The 21807-nt window shown below is 39.6% G+C and overlaps 1 protein-coding gene across 2 annotated transcripts in view; it reads left to right on the forward strand.

The window, feature by feature from the left end:
- Positions 1 to 21807, forward strand: part of SPON1 (spondin 1) — a 333634-nt gene that overhangs the window by 76555 nt on the left and 235272 nt on the right. For both annotated transcript variants that reach the window (XM_081938796.1, XM_081938797.1), the window contains exon 4: positions 14633 to 14766. In XM_081938796.1, the coding sequence (XP_081794922.1) occupies positions 14633 to 14766 (134 nt within the window). The remainder of the gene's footprint in view (positions 1 to 14632; positions 14767 to 21807) is intronic.

Genomic DNA, 21807 nt, shown 5'->3' on the forward strand with positions numbered 1-21807 from the left:
CAGGCATGGCCCTTTGCCCTCTCAGGGGCCAACCTTGATGACGGGTTTGTGAACCCAGAGAGGTGGAGGAAGCGCAAACTTAGGGGGTTTTTAATGAAATGCTTTTTATCCTTTTTAAGGGGCTCCAGGGTGGGTGGGTGGGTTAATCAGGCCAGGAGGGGGACCAGTGCCAGGCGAACAGGTGAGATCAGGAGGGAAGTGAGCGGAGTAGGGGGGGAGGGAGAATGACACTCCAACAGAGGGTTGCCCTATTACAACGGTCGTAGGGAGAGGTGGGTGCGAGGACAGAAGAAGATCTCGTAGTCGGTTGGGAGACCGTGGCTGTTGGACACGCCCGGTCACTTGTACCAACCCCCGCAGCCCAGGTGGCCAGGAACTACAGAGCCAGGGCCTGAGGCTGATGCTTTGCAATGCAAGGTCCGTTATCAACAAGGCCCCCCTCATTAATGAGTTGATCTCGGAGGGGGAGCTGGACCTTGCAGGGATAACGGAGACCTGGTTGGGCCACGAGGGTGGTTTACCCCTCATGGAAATGTGCCCACCGGGTTTCCGTGCATTCCATCAGCCCCGGGCCCTGGGTAAGGGTGGTGGGGTGGCGGTGGTTATACGGGAAGGTCTGGAGCCAAGAGAGTTCACTGTGCCTCAGATATCCGGGTGTGAGTCCCTTGGTGTGAAATGGGGCCCAGGGAGGCAGTGGGGCTTGCTGATTGTATACTTGGCTCCTCGCTATGCATCAGCAGCCCTGCCCGAGCTCCTCGAGCTGATCTCAGAAACGGCAGTTGAGACCCCCAAACTTATGATTATGGGGAATTTCAACCTGCCGTCAACGGGGGAAGCGCCCAAGGTGGCTCGGGAGTTCATGGCTTCCATGACAGCCATGGACCTGACCCAATTAATTCAGGGCCCCACACACGAGGGTGGTCACACACTGGACCTTGTTTTTGTATCTGGGCAGTGGACGAGTGATCTGGGAATAGGGGATTTGGTTATTACCCCCCTGTCATGGTCAGATCACTCATCTCTCCGGCTCGACTTCCCTGGCGCTACCCCCCACCGCGGGGAGGTGGAACCAGACTGTCCAAGTTGGTACCGCCCCAGGCGCCTGATGGGACCGGATAGATTCCAGATGGAGCCTGGGCCACTTCCTGTAGCCCTGACCCGCTCTCGGTCGGAGGACCTAGTGGCCGCCTGGAATAGGGCGGCTGCTGGGGCCTTGGACCGGGTTGCGCCTTTGCGGCCTCTCCTACGGCAACGAACCACCCTGGCTCCTTGGTTCACCGAGGACCTAAGGGTGATGAAACACCATAGGAGACGCCTAGAGAACAGGTGGAGGTCCTCGCGCTCTGAATCTGATCGAACACAGGTAAGAGCCTATTCATGGACCTACCTTGTGGCATTAAGAGCGGCCAAACGTAGACATTGTGCCGCTCTTATTGCGTCCGCCAATAACCGCCCTGCTGCCCTGTTTCGGGTGACCCGCTCCCTCTTATCACAGAGGCCGCGGGAAGCCCCTTTACAGGGCAGAGCAGAGGAGTTTGGGGAATATCTGCAGGACAAAATCGCTCAGATCCGGAGTGGATGGGTCCCCTTCAGTGGACCAGAGGAGTTGTCAACAGCGAGTCTTGAGAGACCATTCTGGGAGGAGTTTGATTCTGTTGCCCCCGAGGATTTGGATAGGTTACGTGGACAGCTGCGAGCCACTACATGTTTATTGGACCCGTGCCCCTCCTGGCTGGTACTGGCATCCTGGGAAGTGACACGAGGCTGGCTCCTGGGCCTAGTGAATGCCTCATTGGGTGAGGGGTCCTTACCGGCCGCCTTGAAAGAGGCGGTGGTGAGGCCCTTACTCAAGAGGCCTTCCCTGGACCCGATGGAACTAGCTAATTATCGTCCTGTCTCCAACCTTCCCTTTCTAGCGAAGGTTGTAGAGAATGTGGTGGCACAGCAGTTCCCACGACACCTGGAAGAAACCGACTATCTAGACCCGCGCCAGTCCGGTTTCCGACCCGGTCACAGCACGGAGACGGCCTTGGTCGCATTGGTTGATGATCTCTGGAGGGCCAGAGATAGGGGTTGTTCCTCTATCCTGGTCCTATTAGATCTGTCAGCGGCTTTTGATACCATCGACCATGGTATCCTATTGCGCCGGCTGGAGGGGATGGGAGTTAGGGGCACCGTTTTGCGGTGGTTCGGCTCCTACCTTTCCGACCGGATGCAATGTGTGTTGGCAGGGGAGCAGAGGTCGACCCTGAGGTCACTCACCTGTGGGGTGCCGCAGGGGTCGGTCCTCTCGCCCCTTCTGTTCAACACATATGTGAAGACACTGGGTGAGATCATCCGTGGTTTTGGGGTTGGATACCATCTGTACGCTGATGACACTCAGCTGTACATTTCCACCCCAAACCACCCCAACGAGGCTGTCGAAATGATGTCCCGGTGTTTGGAAGCCATCCGGGTCTGGATGGGGGACAACAGACTCAAGCTTAACCCCTCCAAGACAGAGTGGCTGTGGTTACTGGCACCTCGGTTCAACCAGTTGATTCCATCACTGGCCATAGGGGGCAAACAACTGCCCCCTGTGGAACGGGCGCACAATTTGGGCGTCCTCCTAGATGCCCGGCTGTCGATGGATGACCATGTGGCAGCCGTGGCAAGGGGGGCGTTCCACCAGGTCCGCCTGGTGCACTAATTGCGCCCCCTATTGGACCGGGACGACTTACGCACAGTCACTCATGCGCTGGTGACGTCTCGTCTGGACTACTGCAATACTCTCTACATGGGGCTCCCCTTGAGATGCACCCGAAGACTACAGCTAGTTTAGAATGTGGCCGCGCGGGCTATCATGGGGAGTACTAGGTACTCCCACATAACACCTCTCCTGCGCGAGCTGCACTGGCTGCCTGTGGTTTTTCGGGTGCGTTTCAAGGTGCTGATTACCATCTTCAAAGCGCTCCATGGCACAGGACCTAGTTACCTGCGGGATTGCATCGTACCGCATACATCCCTGCGACCAATTCGCTCTCACAGGGAGGGACTCCTCCAGGTGCCGTCCACCAAGCAATGCCAACAGGCGGCACCTAGGAGTAGAGCCTTCTCTGTGATGGGCCCAACCCTCTGGAATGACCTCCCCCCCGATATTAGAACTACTACCGACTTCCGCTCCTTCCGACAAAAACTTAAGACTCACCTGTTTCAATTAGCTGGCCTGGCCCATCTATAGTTCCATTCTTACCTCCTGGCGGATATTTTTATCTGGGATAGTTTTTAGGGTTAATGTTTTTTAAATTTTTAAATTTTTAATCTAACTTAAACTAAATCTGTACAGTGAACTATTGCTACCTCCTCCAGTCCTATATTTATTTTATTTATCTTATATTTATACTATGTATATTTATTGTTCAATTGTTTTAATATGACTGTACACCGCCCCGAGTCTCTTCTGAGAGAGGGGCGGTCTAGAAATTGAATAAAGTTAAGTTAAGATTAGTGTGGCAATTAAGATTATTTTAACCCCAGATTAAAACACTTAAAGGTAAAGGTTCCCCTCGCACATATGTGCTAGTCTTTCCCGACTCTAGGGGCAGTACTCATTTCCATTTCAAAGCCAAAGAGCCAGCGCTGTCCAAAGACATCTCTGTAGTCATGTGGCTGGCATGACTAAACGATTAAGGCGCATGGAATGCTGTTACCTTCCCACCAAAGGTGGTCCCTATTTTTCTACTTGCATTTTTATGTGCTTTTGAACTGCTAGGTTGTCAGAAGCTGGGACAAGTAATGGGAGCTCACTCCATTATATGGCACTAGGGATTCGAACCGCCGAACTGCTGTCCTTTCTGATTGACAAGCTCAGCGTCTTAGCCACTGATCAACCATGTCTTACTAACCTACTAAAACACTTGTTAACATTAATAATAAAATAGCTACTATTTGTCTCATGACTCAAATCTAGGAACTACTATCCTATCCGGAAAAGCTGTGTTTCTCCATATATATCACAAGTAGTGGATATTAGAAAAATATATGCCAAAAGTTAATACCACTTTATATGCCAAAAGTTAATACCACTTTATAATGCCTTGGTAAGGCCACACTTGGAATACTGCATTCAGTTCTGGTCGCCACGATGTAAAAAAGATGTGGAGACTCTAGAAAGAGTGCAGAGAAGAGCAACAAAGATGATTTGGGGACTGGAGACTAAAACATATGAAGAACGGTTGCAGGAACTGGGTATGTTTAGCTTAAGAGAAAGAAGGACTAGTGGAGACATGATAGCAGTGTTCCAATATCTCAGAGGTTGCCACAAAGAAGAGGGAGTCAAACTATTCTCCAAGGCACCTGAGGGTAGATCAAGAAGCAATGGGTGGAAACTAATCAAGGAGAGAAGCAACTTAGAACTGAGGAGAAATTTCCTGACAGTTAGAACAATTAATCAGTGGAACAGCTTGCCTCCAGAAGTTGTGAATGCCCCAACACTGGAAGTCTTTAAGAAGATGTTGGGTAGCATCTGTCTGAAACGGTATAGGGTTTCCTGCCTAGGCAGGGGGTTGGACTAGAAGGCCTCCAAGGTCCCTTCCAACTCTACTATTGTATTATTGTATTATTGTATAAGTAATTCCCAAGAGAAGGTATTCAATAGTCTGGGATTGACATCCCTTGCCTTCATGTGAGAAAGAATGACTCGGACAACAAGATGTTCTTCGAAAAGGCCTAATCTGCAGATCTTATGGCCACACTTCTTAGACGTCAGATCTTAAACCATTAATGGCTTTAAAGGTTAACATCAGTACTTCAAGTTGTGTCCATAATATAAATACTTTAAATTTTGTCCATAGAAGTGTTCAATACATATCTTTCATATAATCTTTACACCTTTCACTGCTTAACAGTTAAGTGTCACATTTTGTGCCGATTACAACATCCAGATACTGTTCAAGGATAGCCTTATGTAGGCTACATGGAAGATGACCAACTGGATTAGGAAGAGTTACGGCTGGTTCAAGACTCCAGTAAAGAGTCAACAGCATAGTCATAAATCAGTCCACTTACTGTTATGCCTGGTCGTAAAGCTATAAATCAGTCTTCAGTTTTTCATTACAGTTGTAAGGGGTTTTAACAGTAGTGGTAGTCAAGGTTTCAGCAAGATAACTGCATCCAGCATCAAGGTTCAAGGGGTGAGACAAAACAGTCATAGCTGTCGGGGTCTGATCAGAGAACAAAGAATGTACATAGACAGGCACAAAACACACATCTTTGAGGTAAAATGATCACCAAAGTTGCTCTAGCACATTGCCTTTTGAGGCAGTCTTAAATGACAAAATATTCTGACTGAAGAAATAGTCTTCATTTTTCTAGGGCCCAATCCTGTAACGTTTTGGATCTCATCCAGTGGTAGTAGCTACTATAGGAAGCTATGAGAGAGCTTATAGATTAGTTCAGAGCTACATAAAGTAAATCAACATAAATTTTATAGCGTGTCTTCTGTTGTAACCTGCCAAACTAAACATCGTAATGAAACTGAACTGCTGTAATGAAAGAGGAAAATATTTATAATTTATGTTCAATGCTCTTGCAGTGCATTCTGGATAAATTAAACGTTTAGTCTCCTTTTTAATAGCTAGCTTTCCTCTAGCTTCCTGTTCTTAAAGTTGTTACAACCATCATATGCAGTACATCCATATAGAAACTCACAGATAGGCTCACTGCATACTTGCCTTCCTCTGTTTTTTTTTTTGTTCCTTTTTCCACACACATCCCTGATAGCATCATCTTATTAATATTAATTGTGAGCAATGAACTATTTTGACCTGAGTAATGATTAGTGTATCACGTTCCATAATTATAATAGAAAAGAGATTTATTTAAAGGAAATGGATTAGAGGGTTAGGAAGAGTCTTGGATACAAGGAATGTAAAGTAAATTCCTAATGAGCTAAACCGAACTGCTAACTCATGGTCTGTGGATCATAAAGTGGTAAAGAGTTACTGCCGTTGAACCTAGACCTCTAATGATAGGAAGTCAAAAGAATTGCAATGTTTTGCCAGCCCTGACATTGCTGGTTATATACCTGATCTAGAGGCCTACTTGGAAGTTATTTATTATTTTCTTCAAAACTGGCTTCTCTGAATTAATAAATCAATAAAATCTGCAAATGGACTGACCAAATACGTTCAATCAAAATTAATAAAACTGATGACAATTACTGAAGCTGGAATTGTTGACCTCTCATTTATTTGTGTGTGTATGTGTGTGTATGTGTATGTATAACTTTTATGTTTTCTTATAGATAAATCAGACCACTTTATAATGATTTCAGGGGGTAAATCCACATGAAAAAAAATCTAATGATAAGATTAGGGCATATAGGATTTCCCCAAATTAATAGTGTTAGCCGTATCATTTGGGTAATTAGATATTTTTCTAAGTAGGGCTGAAGTTTATATTTTGACATGTTTACATAATAAACAAACCTATTGGGAAATAAAATCTTGATGGTGCCCAAGAGAATGGAATATATTTAAAGAAGATAGCATGTATATGCAGAGAGCTAAAAGTTATAAACTTGCTTAAAAGCTTATATGACAATGCTAGAATTGGTTTCTCACAAGGGTACAACCAAATAAAAAGATCATATTTATTCATAAGATGATATTAATAACAAAAGCAATAATAATTATATTTAGATTACATTATAAGTTAAATAATATATAAACCTTCTTAGAAATCTAGGTGAATGAATTTGCATGGTAAAGGGATAATCTGGACTAATGTATATGGGGATACAAAAAACAAACAAATCCAGTACTGTTGTTGATGTCTCCTATGCCTACCCAACCAAGGAGGGGATGTTATGCTCCACAAAAGCAAAGTGAAAAAAAAAGTATCATGAAATAATGATGATGGAGAACCATGATTATCCTGATATGAAAGATGACACCCATTCTAACAATATTCCAGGTCCTTTAATAAATTGGGTGTTTTTACAGGTCTTGAGTGGTTTGATTTCCTTGTGAGTTTTGTTGTTGACCAGATTTGCCATGTTGTTTATTTATCTGTTTTCCAGAATTCTTCCTAGTTTATTTTTCTATTGTATTTATTACTAGCCAATAAACCAACGTTGCCTGGGTATTTATTTATAGGGAGAAAATGTCCGGATCAACTGTAATTTCTAATGTTGGATTTTCCCCCTTACCAGAGGTGGGGGGCCCTTTTGGAGTACTGTGAAGCCATTACCATGGCAACTCCACTGCGCTGTACAGTAGAATTCATTTTATGGCAGTACAGTAGAAGCCATTTTAAGGCACAACAGGCTGTATCTTAACAGAATGCATACTTCGAGGGGTTTTAGAAGTGTCTTACACCCACAGTATTTTTTTCCAGACAGTAAGTCATCTGTGTACCAAGTTTGTTTGAAATTGCTCGAGGCATTCCAGAGTTATGCTGGAACACACACACACACACACACACACACATTTTTATTTACACACACACACACACACACACACACACACACACATGATATTGAAAAATGCATTTCAATAGTCTCCAAGCAATAATATGAAATATGGCAGGAAAAACTAAAGAAAAATAGGAACAAAGAAGTGTCTGGATTCTTAAAAGTAAGAAATACTAAAAGAGGAGCGCAAACAAAGAATTCTAGTGAGGAAAAATATAGAAGATAATTCAAAATGTTATCTTGCACAATAACAAAGGATATACAGAGAGTGTGGGTAAAGGGAGGAAAAGATATAGGTAAATTGGAATTGCTATAAAAAGTTTAAAGATTGATGTTATCTAAGGTAGAAGAAACGTATCATAAACAGCAACAATGGCTTTTTAAAAAATGAGTTTAAAAAGACAGGAAAAGAATATCAGTTGCTCAATGAAAGCAACAATGTACGAATTGCTATTGAACTTACAGTATGTGTTTGTTTCTTCTTCTACAGTAAAAGAATCATGCCATTTTATGTAAGACATTAATCAGCATATTCAAATCATTTAAAATAGTGTCTTTTAAGAAAAAACCTTATCTCTTCCATTTCCAGATCCTGCACAAAACTCAAGTAATAGAAGTAAATGTAGAGTTAGTGAACCCATAGCTCTCTAAATGTTAATGACAACTACCTAGCATCTTTAATCATTGGTAACTAGGAATTTGGAGAATTGTAGTTCCAACAAATCTGGAAGGTGTCAGCTTAGTAGAGAAGGGTAAACCTTAAGGCGCTGCCCAGATATTAAGATTGGTATAAACTCACAAGATTAGTTTAGATGATAAGCATGATATTATTTTTGTAATAATTCCAAAGTATAAAACTCCTTTCTTATTGAGCTGATCCTAATATTAGAAGGCTTCCAATAGTGTTAAAAAGCTATTAATTTATTTGACTTCTTTAAAGTCTTTTAATGTAACCAGTATAAATTATTCAGCAATCTTTAAACTATTTTGTGCTTGTACCTTACTTATTGGAATCTCAACAACTGCTTTATTAATATTTGAGTTATGTCCAGTTTACATTTTTGCTTTTATGCTATTTTTTCTTAATAGATTTAATGATTCATTATTTAGTGGGCCACTTTGCTGGGGCTATGCCATAAAAGGAGGGCTATAAATATATGAAATATTTTATCTGTTTTATATAGAATCTAAAAGAACTGCTCAGAATTCAGGCAACAGGGCTATGTATTATCAGCAGTGCCAAGTGCACTAATGGCATTATAGCATTTTAGAATATTCAGATGAGTTCTTAGTGCTTTTTACCACAACTCTCTAAGGTAGACAACTTTGTTTTGTAGATGGAAACTGAGTTCAGGAGAGTGATTTGTTGAATACCAATTAAGTTGTTTTTATATCAGAGCTTTTTCACACTATCAGGCATGGCTTTTCCCCAACTTGTTGAAAGTGTAATATAAACAAAGACACCACTCAATACCCAAGATGGCATTATATTAACTAGCAACATACTTCGCTTTGCCAAAGTTTTTCTCTACTTTCAACTCACAAGTGAATTCCATTTAGAAAGTATCTCTTCTATACTAATCAAAAGCTTTCACTTCGCAGATCTGTCCAACTGTATTGCTTTCCTGGACAGCACAGCAGTGGGCAGGAGGCAAATTAATAGTGAATTGTGCCTTAATTGTCCTTTGTTTAGCTTTAGTCTCCTGGCAAAAAAGGATATTGAATTTACTCATTATTTCCTCCTTTTCTTCCTTTCCAATATGGAAAAATAGTGCTACTTTACTATAATACAGAGAAAAATGAGTAATTTGATGCTCTTTTCTTCATGGGTGACAGTCACAGATGAAATAGGAAGCAATTAAGGTCTGATTCAGTATTAATTTCCACCAGTCTTGAACACAGAAACAATAAAGTTGACTAAGCAGAAACTGGAAACTTTCATCTGAAGGAAACTGTGTCCTTTAAGAGCATATGGTTTGTCTTTGCTACATTAATGAGTGTGATTGTGTTTCATTACAATGATAATTGTCTGAGACACTATAGGAAAACAGAGGAGGAATGTAGAAAACATTAGAATGTAACCATTTACCAAGAATATTGTAGTTTCCCTATAAAAATAACTCAGTGAACAAAGAATGGCAATTCCAAATAAAAGGATAAGCATGGAAACAACATTATTGAATATTTAAAAACAAAAGAAAATGGGGTTAAAATTGGGAATTATTTGGTATGTTAGGCTGCTATGCCATGCTCACTTTCTGAAGATAGTCTACTTTGGATAGAGGACATCTTATTGAATTCATATACCTATGAATCAACTCTTGAAATCACTAAAGTTTTTGTCTATGCTTCTGTTAAGATGAATGGGTCTACAACAGTGGTGGGATTCAAAAAAATTTACTGCTGGTTCTTTGGGCATAGCTTGGTGGGTATGGTGTGGCTTGGTGGGTGTGGCTTGGTGGACGTGACAGGGGAATGATACTGTAAGATCTCCATTCCCTCCCCACTCCAGGGGAAGGATACTGCAAAATTCCTTCGCACTTTCTCTCTGTCCCTCCCTCCCTCCCTCCCTCCATCCCTCCCTCCCTCCCTCTCTCTCTGTCTCACACACACACACACACAGACACAGACACCCACAGACAATATAATATTGTAAGGGAAAGGAATATAGTAAAAGCAATATAATACAGGTAGATAACTAAACAATTATGATTAATGAAAAGATTGAAAATATTAAATGACTAATATATTCCATATGCAATTAAAGACTCATGAGGCAGAGAATAGACAGGGGCGGGGCCAGTCAGAGGTGGTATTTACTGGTTCTCTGAACTACTCAAAATTTCCGCTACTGGTTCCCCAAAACTGGTTAGAACCTGCTGAATACCACCACTAGTCTACAAACTGTAGGTATGAAATGATCTAAGAAACTTGATATCTTTCACATACTGTTCAATTACAACTCCTGCATCCATAACCTAAGGCACTAACTGAATATCTTAGTAGTATGTCACAGACATACTATCCTACAGGTAATCCTCACTTTACTATGCTAATTGAGACATGAAACTCCACTGTTGAGTGACTCAGTCATAAATAAAAATAAACCCACATGGTTAATTCCAGCAGTCTCTATTGCCCATTGTTAAACAAGCACTGTATGGGTTGTTAAAGGAGGACTTCATATGGCTACTACATGTGACTTGCTGCCAGCTTCTCCACTGACTTTATCAGAATTTGGCAGCGAAGATTACAAATTACTATCACATGACTGTAGGATGATGAGACATAATCATGATTCAGGTACCAAACACCTAGATCACAATCATGGGATCAAGGTGAGAAGCAATCTAGAACTAAGAAGAAAGTTCTTGACAGTTAGAGCAATTAAACTTGCCTCCAAAAGTTGTGAATACTCCAACACTGGAAGTTTCTAAGAAGAGTTTGGACAATTATTTGTCTGAAATTGTATAGGACTTCCTGCCTGAGCAGGGGGTTGGACTAGAAGACCTCCAAGGTCCCTTCCAACTCTGTTATTCTGATAACAGGGACTCTGCAGTAGCAGCATGCATGAGAACTAATTGTAACAACCACTAATTCAGTGTTGTCATAAGCTTGAACTTTGCTGAATGTGTGGCCATTAAATAAAGACTACTGTATGTTGCAGAATGTACTATTCCACAGACATCCTGACCATATTAGACGTACTTCCTATATTAAGACCTTGACAGAAGTCTCATAGATGTGGCTAGGCTAGATAAGAATCTTTATGTCAAATCAGAATGAAACCAAATGAAAGAACTGATTGCCCATTGCCAGCATAAGAATGCAGACTCCCTCTTATGCTCAGTGGTTAAAACCCATTGCTTTTTCTTCTTGCTTTTTCTCACAGTTCAGTGGATGCTTGGTGAATCAACCTAAAGCTGAATCATTCTTGAATATTTACATAATTGCCTTTTCCAATGGGAAAACCCCTGGCTCTTACCTTAATGCTCATTCATACAGGAGTTGTAATCTAGACTGTCTGTAGGAAACAGGATTGCTTCTCATAATATTTAATATTTATTAGCATTTATGTGTTAATATGTATTGACTTCAATATTAATTATTGAACATCAATATGTATTAACATTAACATATTTATTATGATATTCTGTAGCGAATTTTAGACTCCCATCTATTACCTCATTTGAATCTATTACCTTAAAACTGCTCTTTTAATTCATAACACTGAGCAGATACAAGGTCATTTTAGCTCTGTTATAATAATGCACTTTTACCACTAGGTTTTGTCCATTATTATTGTATTTTTCTACATTTCATAATTTCATAGAGTATTTTTGATGTTTAAACCAACTAGTCTCAGCATGAACATAAGGTAATGACTACAGTTCAAATGCAGAAAAACAAATGCAGTTAGACTGTCTTTTAAATTTCTAAATCAATTAAACCTTTGCTTCTTAAAACTTGAGGCAGTTGGAACCTCTCTAAAAATAACTTTCTGAGATTATCTCCACCTTCTAACTCAAGATACATGGATAGAGAAGATAACTACTTCTCTGTTGTGGTATCCAAATCATGACATATCTCCTTAAAGTAAAAAACAATACCACCTTTCATGTCATATGATTACAAAATCTAATAAAAATATCATACATAGCAGAGGTGGGTTCTGGGAAGCACTACTGCCAGTTTGCTCATGTGTGCGCTGCATGCACACTACACTTAAAATTGTTCTACGCATGCACAGAATTGAAAAACAAGATGGCGGCGCCTATGGCACTGCCCTGGGAACCAGTTCGGGGGCGTGGCAGGGCTGGGTCGCTCCCATTTCCAGTGACCCAAGCCATCAAACCACTGCCAGTTCGGGTGAACCGGTGCGAACCAATAGGAACCCACCACTGATACATACATACATACATACATACATACATACATACATACATACATATTCTGTTCATTTGAGCCTTCCAACTGAATTTAGCTGCTTATTCCTAGGATATATGTTTCTTACCTTTGGGAATCAGTATACTATTTTTGTTTTGTTGTTTATTAGTCTTACACCATTTCTTACAGTTGTTATTTTAGAGTTGATAATGTTTTGTTAAATACTGATCACCTTGAAACCTGGGCGAAAGGTAAAATGGCAATTTTAAAACAGAAAGGAAAGAGAAACAAACTTTCAGTCTGATTTGCAAAACCAGTAAGAATAAATTAGATATGCTTAGCCAGGAGAAAAGATGTCTAGGGCAGAGATAATTGCATAATTCAAGAATCAGCAGCAGGACCAGATGGATAGTCAGGTCACATTTATTGCCATCCCAGACCACAGAAGATTTTAAATTCCGGGACGGCATTTAATGTATGAAAAACTTCCTAAAAGTAAGACCAGTTGATATAATTTCATTTGTCTTCTCTTCTCTTCTCTTCTCTTCTCTTCTCTTCTCTTCTCTTCTCTTCTCTTCTCTTCTCTTCTCTTCTCTTCTCTCCTGTTCCCTTCTTTCGTCTCCTCTCCTTTCCTCTCCTCTCCTCTCCTCTCCTCTCCAACCTTACCTTACCTTATCTTTATTTTTTTTATTAAGAACTTACATGACCACCCATTTCATGGAATTATTTTGGGCAACTCACATCCAGCAATTAAAAGCAAGGTTAAAAACAAAACGACCTTTCTCCTCAGGTGCCAAGAGAGTGATAAGTTCCCCTTTCTCTAGATACATATATGTAAGAAGCTGGGTAGGCATCTGTTGGAGTTGCTTTAGTATGGATTCCTGAGCTAAGTAGCAAGTTGGTTTTAATGGCCTCAATAGCCCTCCTACTCTACAATTCTGTAAAACTGAAAAAAAGTATTAGATTCTGTATTCATATGACTTGGAAGCTGGTATTGTTTTTTATTTCAAGGAGATAAGCTAATGCTCTTTCTCTTCTCTTTATACATCTTAGCTCAAACTCTAGTAAAAGAAAAAGTGGTGTCATAGATTGATGAAAATATAATTTATAGCTCATTGGGGGATATTATACAACCTTGAATTCAGCAGAATTATAGGGTGCCTTTTCATATTTGTGGCTTGTACTAGTCTAGCCATAGTCTCAGATCAGAACAATGATGCATACTGTATTATTTTCTTCTTGTAATTACTGAAATGAATTTAACTTTTAATGGCACATTACATATCAGATTTCTGTAAAGCTGGGTTTTCTTCCCTTTGGGAAAAAAACCAGCTTTCTTTTGAGGGTTTTGCCTCCATTTCCCTTTTTCCTTATTGTGTTTTTTTCTTTATTTCTCCTTACTTTCTTTCTGAAATATGTGAAAATATACATCAAGGTAGAAAATAAATAAAATCCATTTTGTTATTTGCTTTTGAGTAGCCCACTGTCCAGAAACTCAAATATTCAATTCCCGGTAAGAGATCTTGATAGAACTTTGTCAGATCTGATGATCTCCACTATTAGTAATTCAACCAAAGAAGCACATTACCTTAAGAAAAATTATCATACACACACACACACACACACACTAAGGAGGAGAGCCTGTGGCTTAGTAGCTAAGACTTCTGCCTAATATGTAATACAGTCCAGGTTCAAATCCCAGTAAGGGTATGGCTAGCTGATGAGAGCTAAATAGCTTGAAATAGATCTATACTAGTCTCCCTTTATTTATTTATCAGCACAAATACAACACAAACATAGCAAAGGCAACATTAAAAATAAAAATATGGTTTTCTGCCTGGATGGTCTTCTGTAATGAGCCGAAAGGACAGAAAGGGGGAGTAGTGAGCTCCCTCCCATATTTGGGCATACCAGGGGTTGTAACACAATACATACCTATTTCCCTAGCTCAGCTGATAAGGAGGAAAGCCTGTGGCTTAGTGGCTAAGACTTCTGCCTAATATGTAATACAGTCCAGGTTCAAATCCCAGTAGCTGATGAGAGCTAAATAGCTTGAAATAGATCTATACTAGTCTCCCTTTATTTATTTATCAGCACAAATACAACATACATACATACATACATACATACATACATACATACATACATACATACATGCATGCGTACATACATACATACATACATACATACATACATACATACATACATATATCATAATGTCAAGGACCTTTATTCACTTTCTAAATAGGTGGTTTTGATATTTCTAATAAACTTTTGCTTCTTTGTGTGTAGATCATAGATGAAGAAGAAACACAGTTCATGAGTAATTGTCCCGTGGCTGTGACAGAGAGTACACCAAGGAGGAGGACTCGCATTCAGGTGTTTTGGACAGCTCCTTCTTTGGGCACAGGCTGTGTAATTTTGAAGTAAGTAAATTTATGGTCTAAATGCATGATTGAAAGCATAGTTTGCTGCATATACTGTACTTTATGACATTATACTGATTTTTAGCCTGACCTTAGTTGTACTATGAGATCCTCAGAAGCAATCATTCTCAAGGTGTAATGCTCTGAATGCCTGTAAACATTGGGGGAGGGGAATTTATACAGGCAATTTGCACTGTTTTGAAACCAGTAATTTTACTAAAAATATAATAATCAAGAATGGTGTTGATTTAGCTTTGACCCAATGGATATGTATCTGAAATTGTAGAAAATTAGTCTTTTATTTTAAATGCTCCCTGCTCAAGGAATATGGGGTGGTTCACTTCCCCATTTGCAGGTAGTTGAGATTTCGGAAAATACCTGGCTGCATGAGCATTTATTTAATCTGCATTATGGCAAATAGCAATAGCTATTATAGCATCAATAGCACTTATATTTGTATACCACTTCACACAAATTCACAATTTGGATCCTCGTTCTATTGACCTTGGAAGGATGGAAGGATGAGTCAACCTTGAGCCAGTCAGGATTGAACTGCTAGCAGGATCCAACTGTTAGTAGTTGCAGAGTTAGCCTGCAATTCTACATTCTAACCACTGCACCACCACTGCTCAAATGCAGTGTTGCAATTCAAATCCTGGTATACTGTATGATGTGAAGTGGTTCAAGGTTGGTCTTGAACTCACAAGGAGACATACCACAAACACATACACGTTATCTCCTGTGTAATATGATGTGTGCATAGTCCATATGATTCCACACTAATAATGTATAATGTTATAATGGGGCACGAACATTATGTCTGGCTTTTTGCTACCTCTTACTGCAGAAAAGGCTCCATCCAGATAATTTGCAGGGAAGAAATTCTGCAATTTTTTTTTGCATGTAAGTGTCTGCAGAAATGGAGAGAGGAAGGGAGGGAGGGAAGGAGAGAGAGAGAGTTGTATACTATGATAACAATATAATATTTATTTATATATTGCCTTATCTGAAGTCTCTGGGCAGTTTTCGATAATAGCAATACAACAAAGACAATATAGTAAATGGGCGGTCAATTTTTCTAATTCCCAGAGGCTCAGCAGAACTCAATATTTCACTGCCTTTCTGAAAGTTAGCGAAGAAGTGACCAATCTTCAGTAACTTCTGAAAGTTAGCAAAGAAGTGAGTTTAGGGAGCAAGTTATTCAATAGTTCAGGATCACAACAAAGAAAGGTTGCCTCTGAGCTTCTGCTCCATAGCCTCATGTATGCTTACAGTATGAAGATTTACCCATATCATGGTTGTCCCAAGGTGCTTTTTCCAAAGGCAATTGGACTTTGTGTTTTTTTAATCTTGAAGACACTTTGCTTCTTATACAATTCTTATCCAATATTCTTGGCTAATAAAATCCTTGCTTGTATAAACAAAGGCATAGAATTGAAATTATGTGAACTGCTGCTTTATAAATGTTTATAAAGTCCACAAATGGAATACTATATCTAGTCTTGGTCACCTCATTACAAAAAAGATGATGAGACTTTGGAAAAAGTGCAAATAAGAGCAACTAAGATAATTAAGGGCCTGGAGAAAAAAATTATATGAAGAACAGCTGCAAGAATTGGCTATGGCCAGTCTAGAGAAAAGAAGGACTAGGGCTGACACGATAGCAGTATTCCAGTATTTGTGGGGTGCAACAAAGAAGAGGGGGTCAAATTATCTTTGAAAGCACCAGAAGGCAGACAACAAACAATGGATGGAAATTAATCAAAGACAGAAGTAACCTGGAATTAAGGAGAAACTTCCTAACAATGAGGACAATTACCAAGTGGAACAGCTTGCCTTGAAAAGTTGTGGGTGCTTCATTGCTGACGTTTTTTTTAAAAGACTGCACAGGGTTGAGCAGAAAGTTGAACTAGAAGACCTCCAAAGTCCCTTCCAGCTCTATTTTGATTGAGGTCCAGTTGTGTTTTGAAAAAACACCTTTGGGATAACCTCATGTAGCTTGGAAACATGAAATAAATCCCTCTAAAAGATACAGCAGGTTGGGTAGCTTTTATTTGATACAGATTTTCTCAATAATGTTTTTGAGGTTGTATTAAACAAGTAAAAGTAATATAAAACCTTATGTAGAAACACAGCATATACTTCATTCCATGCCTCACTCCATTTTTTAAATAAACCTATTTCTAAATCTTGAATTCTCCTTATTAATCAAAAAAGACTTAAAAGAGATAACAAATTAAATATTTACATCTCCATTTCCATTTAAGCAAATTCCTCATAATCCTTCTCTTCAAATAATTAAAATCTAATCCCAATTAACAATTAAAAATTACATTGCAAATTAATCCATTATACCCATTTGAACATTACCAAACATAAGTATCATAATCAAATTCTAATACAAATTATAATAAGAGAGAACACATCATTGTTTTAACCATAATCAAACAAATCAATTCTGTATTTTTCACTTTCTACTAGTGGTCCTTAAGTCCCACAAATAAAGTTTTAATATTTGGTTTCTCATAGTAATCATGTCTCTTCTCTCAAAACTATTGTCATCTTTATCAAAGGTCTTTTAGTAGTTCCAAGAAAGTAGCTGTAAGAAATCCCTTATAGCCGTGTGTGTGTGTGTGTGTGTGTGTGTGTGTGTTTGTGTGTGTGTGTGTGTGTGCCATCATCCTTTTGATTTATTATTTACGGAGTTCCGGTTCCGGCGGCAGCGGCGACGGGCAGCTCTTTGCCCGCTCCGGCTCTCCGGTGGGCTTCCCCACTCCTTGGGGGGCACAGGACACCCCTCAGAGGGGTCCTGCCGGAGGGGCGGCATCGCGGGGAGCTCCTGCATCGGCGGCGGCCGGCGGGAGGTCTCTCGCGCGCCCAAGGCACCGGGGAGCTAGATCGGAGGGCGCCTCGCGTTTCTGCGCTTCGCGCCTCGCTAAAGCCGTCGGGAGAATGAAGCAAGTGAAGGAAGCAGCTGCGGTGCGGTGAGGCTGCTTCTCTCTTCATGCCCTATTTTGCACAAAGAACTAGTTAGCTTTCTTTAAATAACTTTCGGAGTATTCTGGAGGCGCGGCTGGAGGGAGGGGGGTTTCCCCCCCTCTTGGATAAGCGGCGAGGAATAATCTTGCTCTCAGCCCCCGGGGAAGGAGGAGGGGGGAGAGCCAACGAATGAAGCCTCACCCAGGTTGGATGATTTTCTTTGCAATTTAATTTCACTATTTACTGAGATTTGAGGACCTTTGGAACTTTTTAAAACTTTGATATGCCTCTGTGCCCAAAACTGGCAGGGCAAGATGGCACACTTCCGTTGTCTTTATGAACTGTGAAACCTGACTCCACCTTTAAAATTCAGGCTTCCGGTCTTTGTCTCCGTGTCTCCCAGAGGAATCTCTTGTGGATTGGTCTTTTTGAACTTTCTAGGGGAAACCTTTCATCTATTGCCAGACTTATTAGAGAGATTCTCTTCTGCCTGGTTCTTCTGCTCCCGGACCTCACCTGGCTACCCTTCTTTTCTAACTGTTTATCTTATATATGGACTGAACTTCTAATGTTATAAAGGATGGCATCCAAAAGACCACCTCCTGGGAAATCTGGCTTTGCCACATCTGCTCCAACATCTGTAACATCCAGTCCAGCCACACAGTCCAAGATAACAGAACTGATGCAACCTAAGACTATAGAGATGGACTTTCAACAAATGCTTCAACAAATTTTACAGGGCCAGGAGGAAATCAAGAAACAGTTAAGGGAAATGAAAGATGAAATTAAAGAAAATCAAGCCCAAATTTATAAGAACTCACAGAGACTGGATCTTGTGGAAGGGGGGGTGGAGGAGGTGAGGGGGGGGGTGGAAGCTGTGCAGAAAGGGAACAAAGATCTTGACATCCAACAGATGAAATTAGAATTTGAGAGAATGTCCTATTATCTTAGATTTCAAAATGTTATAGAAGAAGATGGGGAAAATATAAGGGACATCATGACAAACATTCTGGCTGACTACACACACAAAGAAAAACAACAGATGGGGTGGGATATAGATCTGGTTTATAGAGTGAATTCAGCTTACGCTAGAACACACAATGTACCCAGGGAGGTTCATATTAAATTTCTTAGAAAAAGCACAAGAGATGAAATTCTGGGTGTACAAAGGGGGCAAGCATTGATATATCATGATATGGAGATAACCATTCTGAAGCAGATCCCTAAGAAGATTAGAGAAAAAAGAAAAAATTATTCGCAATTAGCGAATAAATTATACCAGAAAGGGGTGTGGTTTAGATGGTTGATGCCTGAAGGTATGCTGATATTCTGGGAGGAGACAAGAATTAGAATTAATTCACCCATAGAGGCGCAGGCCTTTATGGAAAAAAATAAAACATTCCTAGAGAAACCACCAGATACCACAACGGACACGCAGGACACGGGAGGGGCCAGAGCTCTGCCAGTGGAGGGAGATGGGGCAATAGCAAGAAGACTCAGATCACAAAAATAAACAAGAAAATCATATTATTATAAACTGACCGAAAGTGAAAATGGAATTATATTTGGATTTTATACTGTAATGTTTAATTTGATTGAATTTAATAATAGAACTAATATGCTGACTGTAATTAATTATATACTAATGCATTATATTAAATGTATACTATGGGTATGGAGGGAGGGGGGCCTCACACACTTTGCAACTGCCAAAATTTGTATACCTGTCCATTTACCCTTTTCCCTATAAATCTTGAAAAACCAATAAAATTTTATTATAAACAAGATTTATTATTTACGTATATATCTTTTTTTTAAAAATTAAGTCATGATCCAATTCCATTTGTAAATCCAATATTTTTCTCTCTGTTGGACCCAAACATTTTCTTTAAGTAGCCATCTGATGCCCTCCAATGTCCAAAGTTCAGTCTTGTTATCAAGTCATAATGTAAGCATGGATTTTTTTTTCTCACCAGACAGGATCCTCTTAATTAACTTCAAAGTCTAAATTGAGTATAAACTTGAAGGTTGGTTGCTGAATGTGATAAGCATGGTCTATGATGAAAGTAAATCATACCTGAGAAAAATGGAATAGTTAGAGAAAGGTTCCACAATGAGTAGACAATAAGAGAAGTATTTGCACAGTTCTCTGGGTTGTTTGATGCATTTGTGATAAATGTATAAGGAGTGTTAATATTATAGGTGTGTTGGTTAGGGGCATGAATCTGCATGTTCTTTTGTGTTCATTTGATGTCATGTTGCTAGCTCAGAATGAGAATGGCAGAGAATGCTAAAATAGACTGAATGGTGCAGTAAAGAATATGGATCTGAAAATTAATGTGTCAGAGACCAAGATAGTTGAATTTAGTTTGGAAAACAGAATGAAAGATCATACATATCTACATACACACACACACACACACACACACACACACACATCATATGAATAAATGGTAAAAAAAAAACCACCACCCCACAGCAATATATCACTTTACGAACCTTGGTAGAGTATTTACCAAAAATGGGAAAATGGATTGGCAAAATTTAAGATCCTGGTAGAAAGATAGTGGGTAGTGTGCTTTATTTCTTGAAAGAACTAAAAATGACTGTACAAGTTCATAATTCTACTATGTTAGTATACATAAGTAAGAGTTGGCTTGTTCAGTAGAAATCAACACAAAGTAAAATTGAATATGGTGGGAAAGAGGTACATAAGAAGAATATCTGGAAAATTTAGAAGAGATAGGATCAAGAATGAATGGCTACTGAGCGAGCCAATTACAAGAGCGAATTACAAGAATGAAAGAAATATGTGCCATTGGTTTTGCCTGATTGACAGAATGAACAAGGACTCTTCTACTTTATAGGCAGCTGTAGGAATACATTTGGGGGAGATACACTTGTAGGCTTCACTGAGCTTTCAGAAGAAAGTGGGCTGTAAATGCAAGCATGAGTAAATGCATAAAATGCTTGATCTGAGAAAGTATCTCCAAATTGCTGTTGTGGTTCAAAGATGTTAGTTACTTCATGTCCATAGAACTGCTGAGCTTTCCTAAAGCTTCAGTTGCAACTATGTCTGAGGGTCCTGTTCTTAAATGCTTTGGCTACAATGCTAATCCTTCAGATAGCCCAGGATGTATAAATGAAGAAACATGGAATTTCTTCTAAAAATTAAATTTATTGTGGAGCTAAAATGATCTTATATCTTTGCTTGACGTAATGAATAAAGCCTATCAAGGATAAAGATTACCATCATTGTAACTTTTTAGAGATTAAAATATATTATGACATAGAGCATGAGTAGCCTAGTACATAGCAATTATTACTTTTCTTTTGAAACAGATTTAACATCATGCATGTTTTTCTTTCTATTGTGTAAAGCTTTGAACACAACAAAATTACAGGGTTTAGAGTGCCCCTTTATCCCTATTGCTGTTGCCATTAAATGATTGCAAATTCTAGACACTGATTCTCATCTTTTGTGGCAAATATGACAATGCTCATGATATTATGAAAAACAATATTTTAAAAAACCTGCTATGGAAATAGTTGTGTTTAGACAAAAGTCCTATATTTTATTTCTGGAAAAACATCTACATTTTTTTGCTTTAGAATCACAACATGTAGTGACTGTATATACAAAAGTTGTCCATTTTAGTCTGTTTTCAGAAGCAATTTATATAGTGGTGAAAGTATTGTACTATGACTAGGAAGATCCAAGTTCAAGCTTGACCTGGGCTACAGTATAAAAAGCTCCTTAATAAGTTTAGACCAACCTTTCTTTCCCTTTCTCCCTCCCTCCTCAACCTATCTCACAGGGATGTTCTCTATGAATGTTAGGGATGTGACCTTAGCTAAAAGACAGGATGTAAATATAATTAACAAACCTCTGTAAAAAGTTGTGGTTAATCCCTCTTTATGAAATATGATGGTTATATCACTAAGTTTGGCTATATTACTAACTTCAGTGTCAGAGATTTTACTCTCTGAATACCGAGGAAGTGGCTGATGAAATTAAATAATATTACATTTATTTCCTGTTTGTGAACTTCCTGTAAGCAT

This window comes from Natrix helvetica (genome assembly GCF_964273705.1).
Source record: "Natrix helvetica genome assembly, chromosome: 1".
NCBI lineage: Eukaryota > Metazoa > Chordata > Lepidosauria > Squamata > Natricidae > Natrix > Natrix helvetica.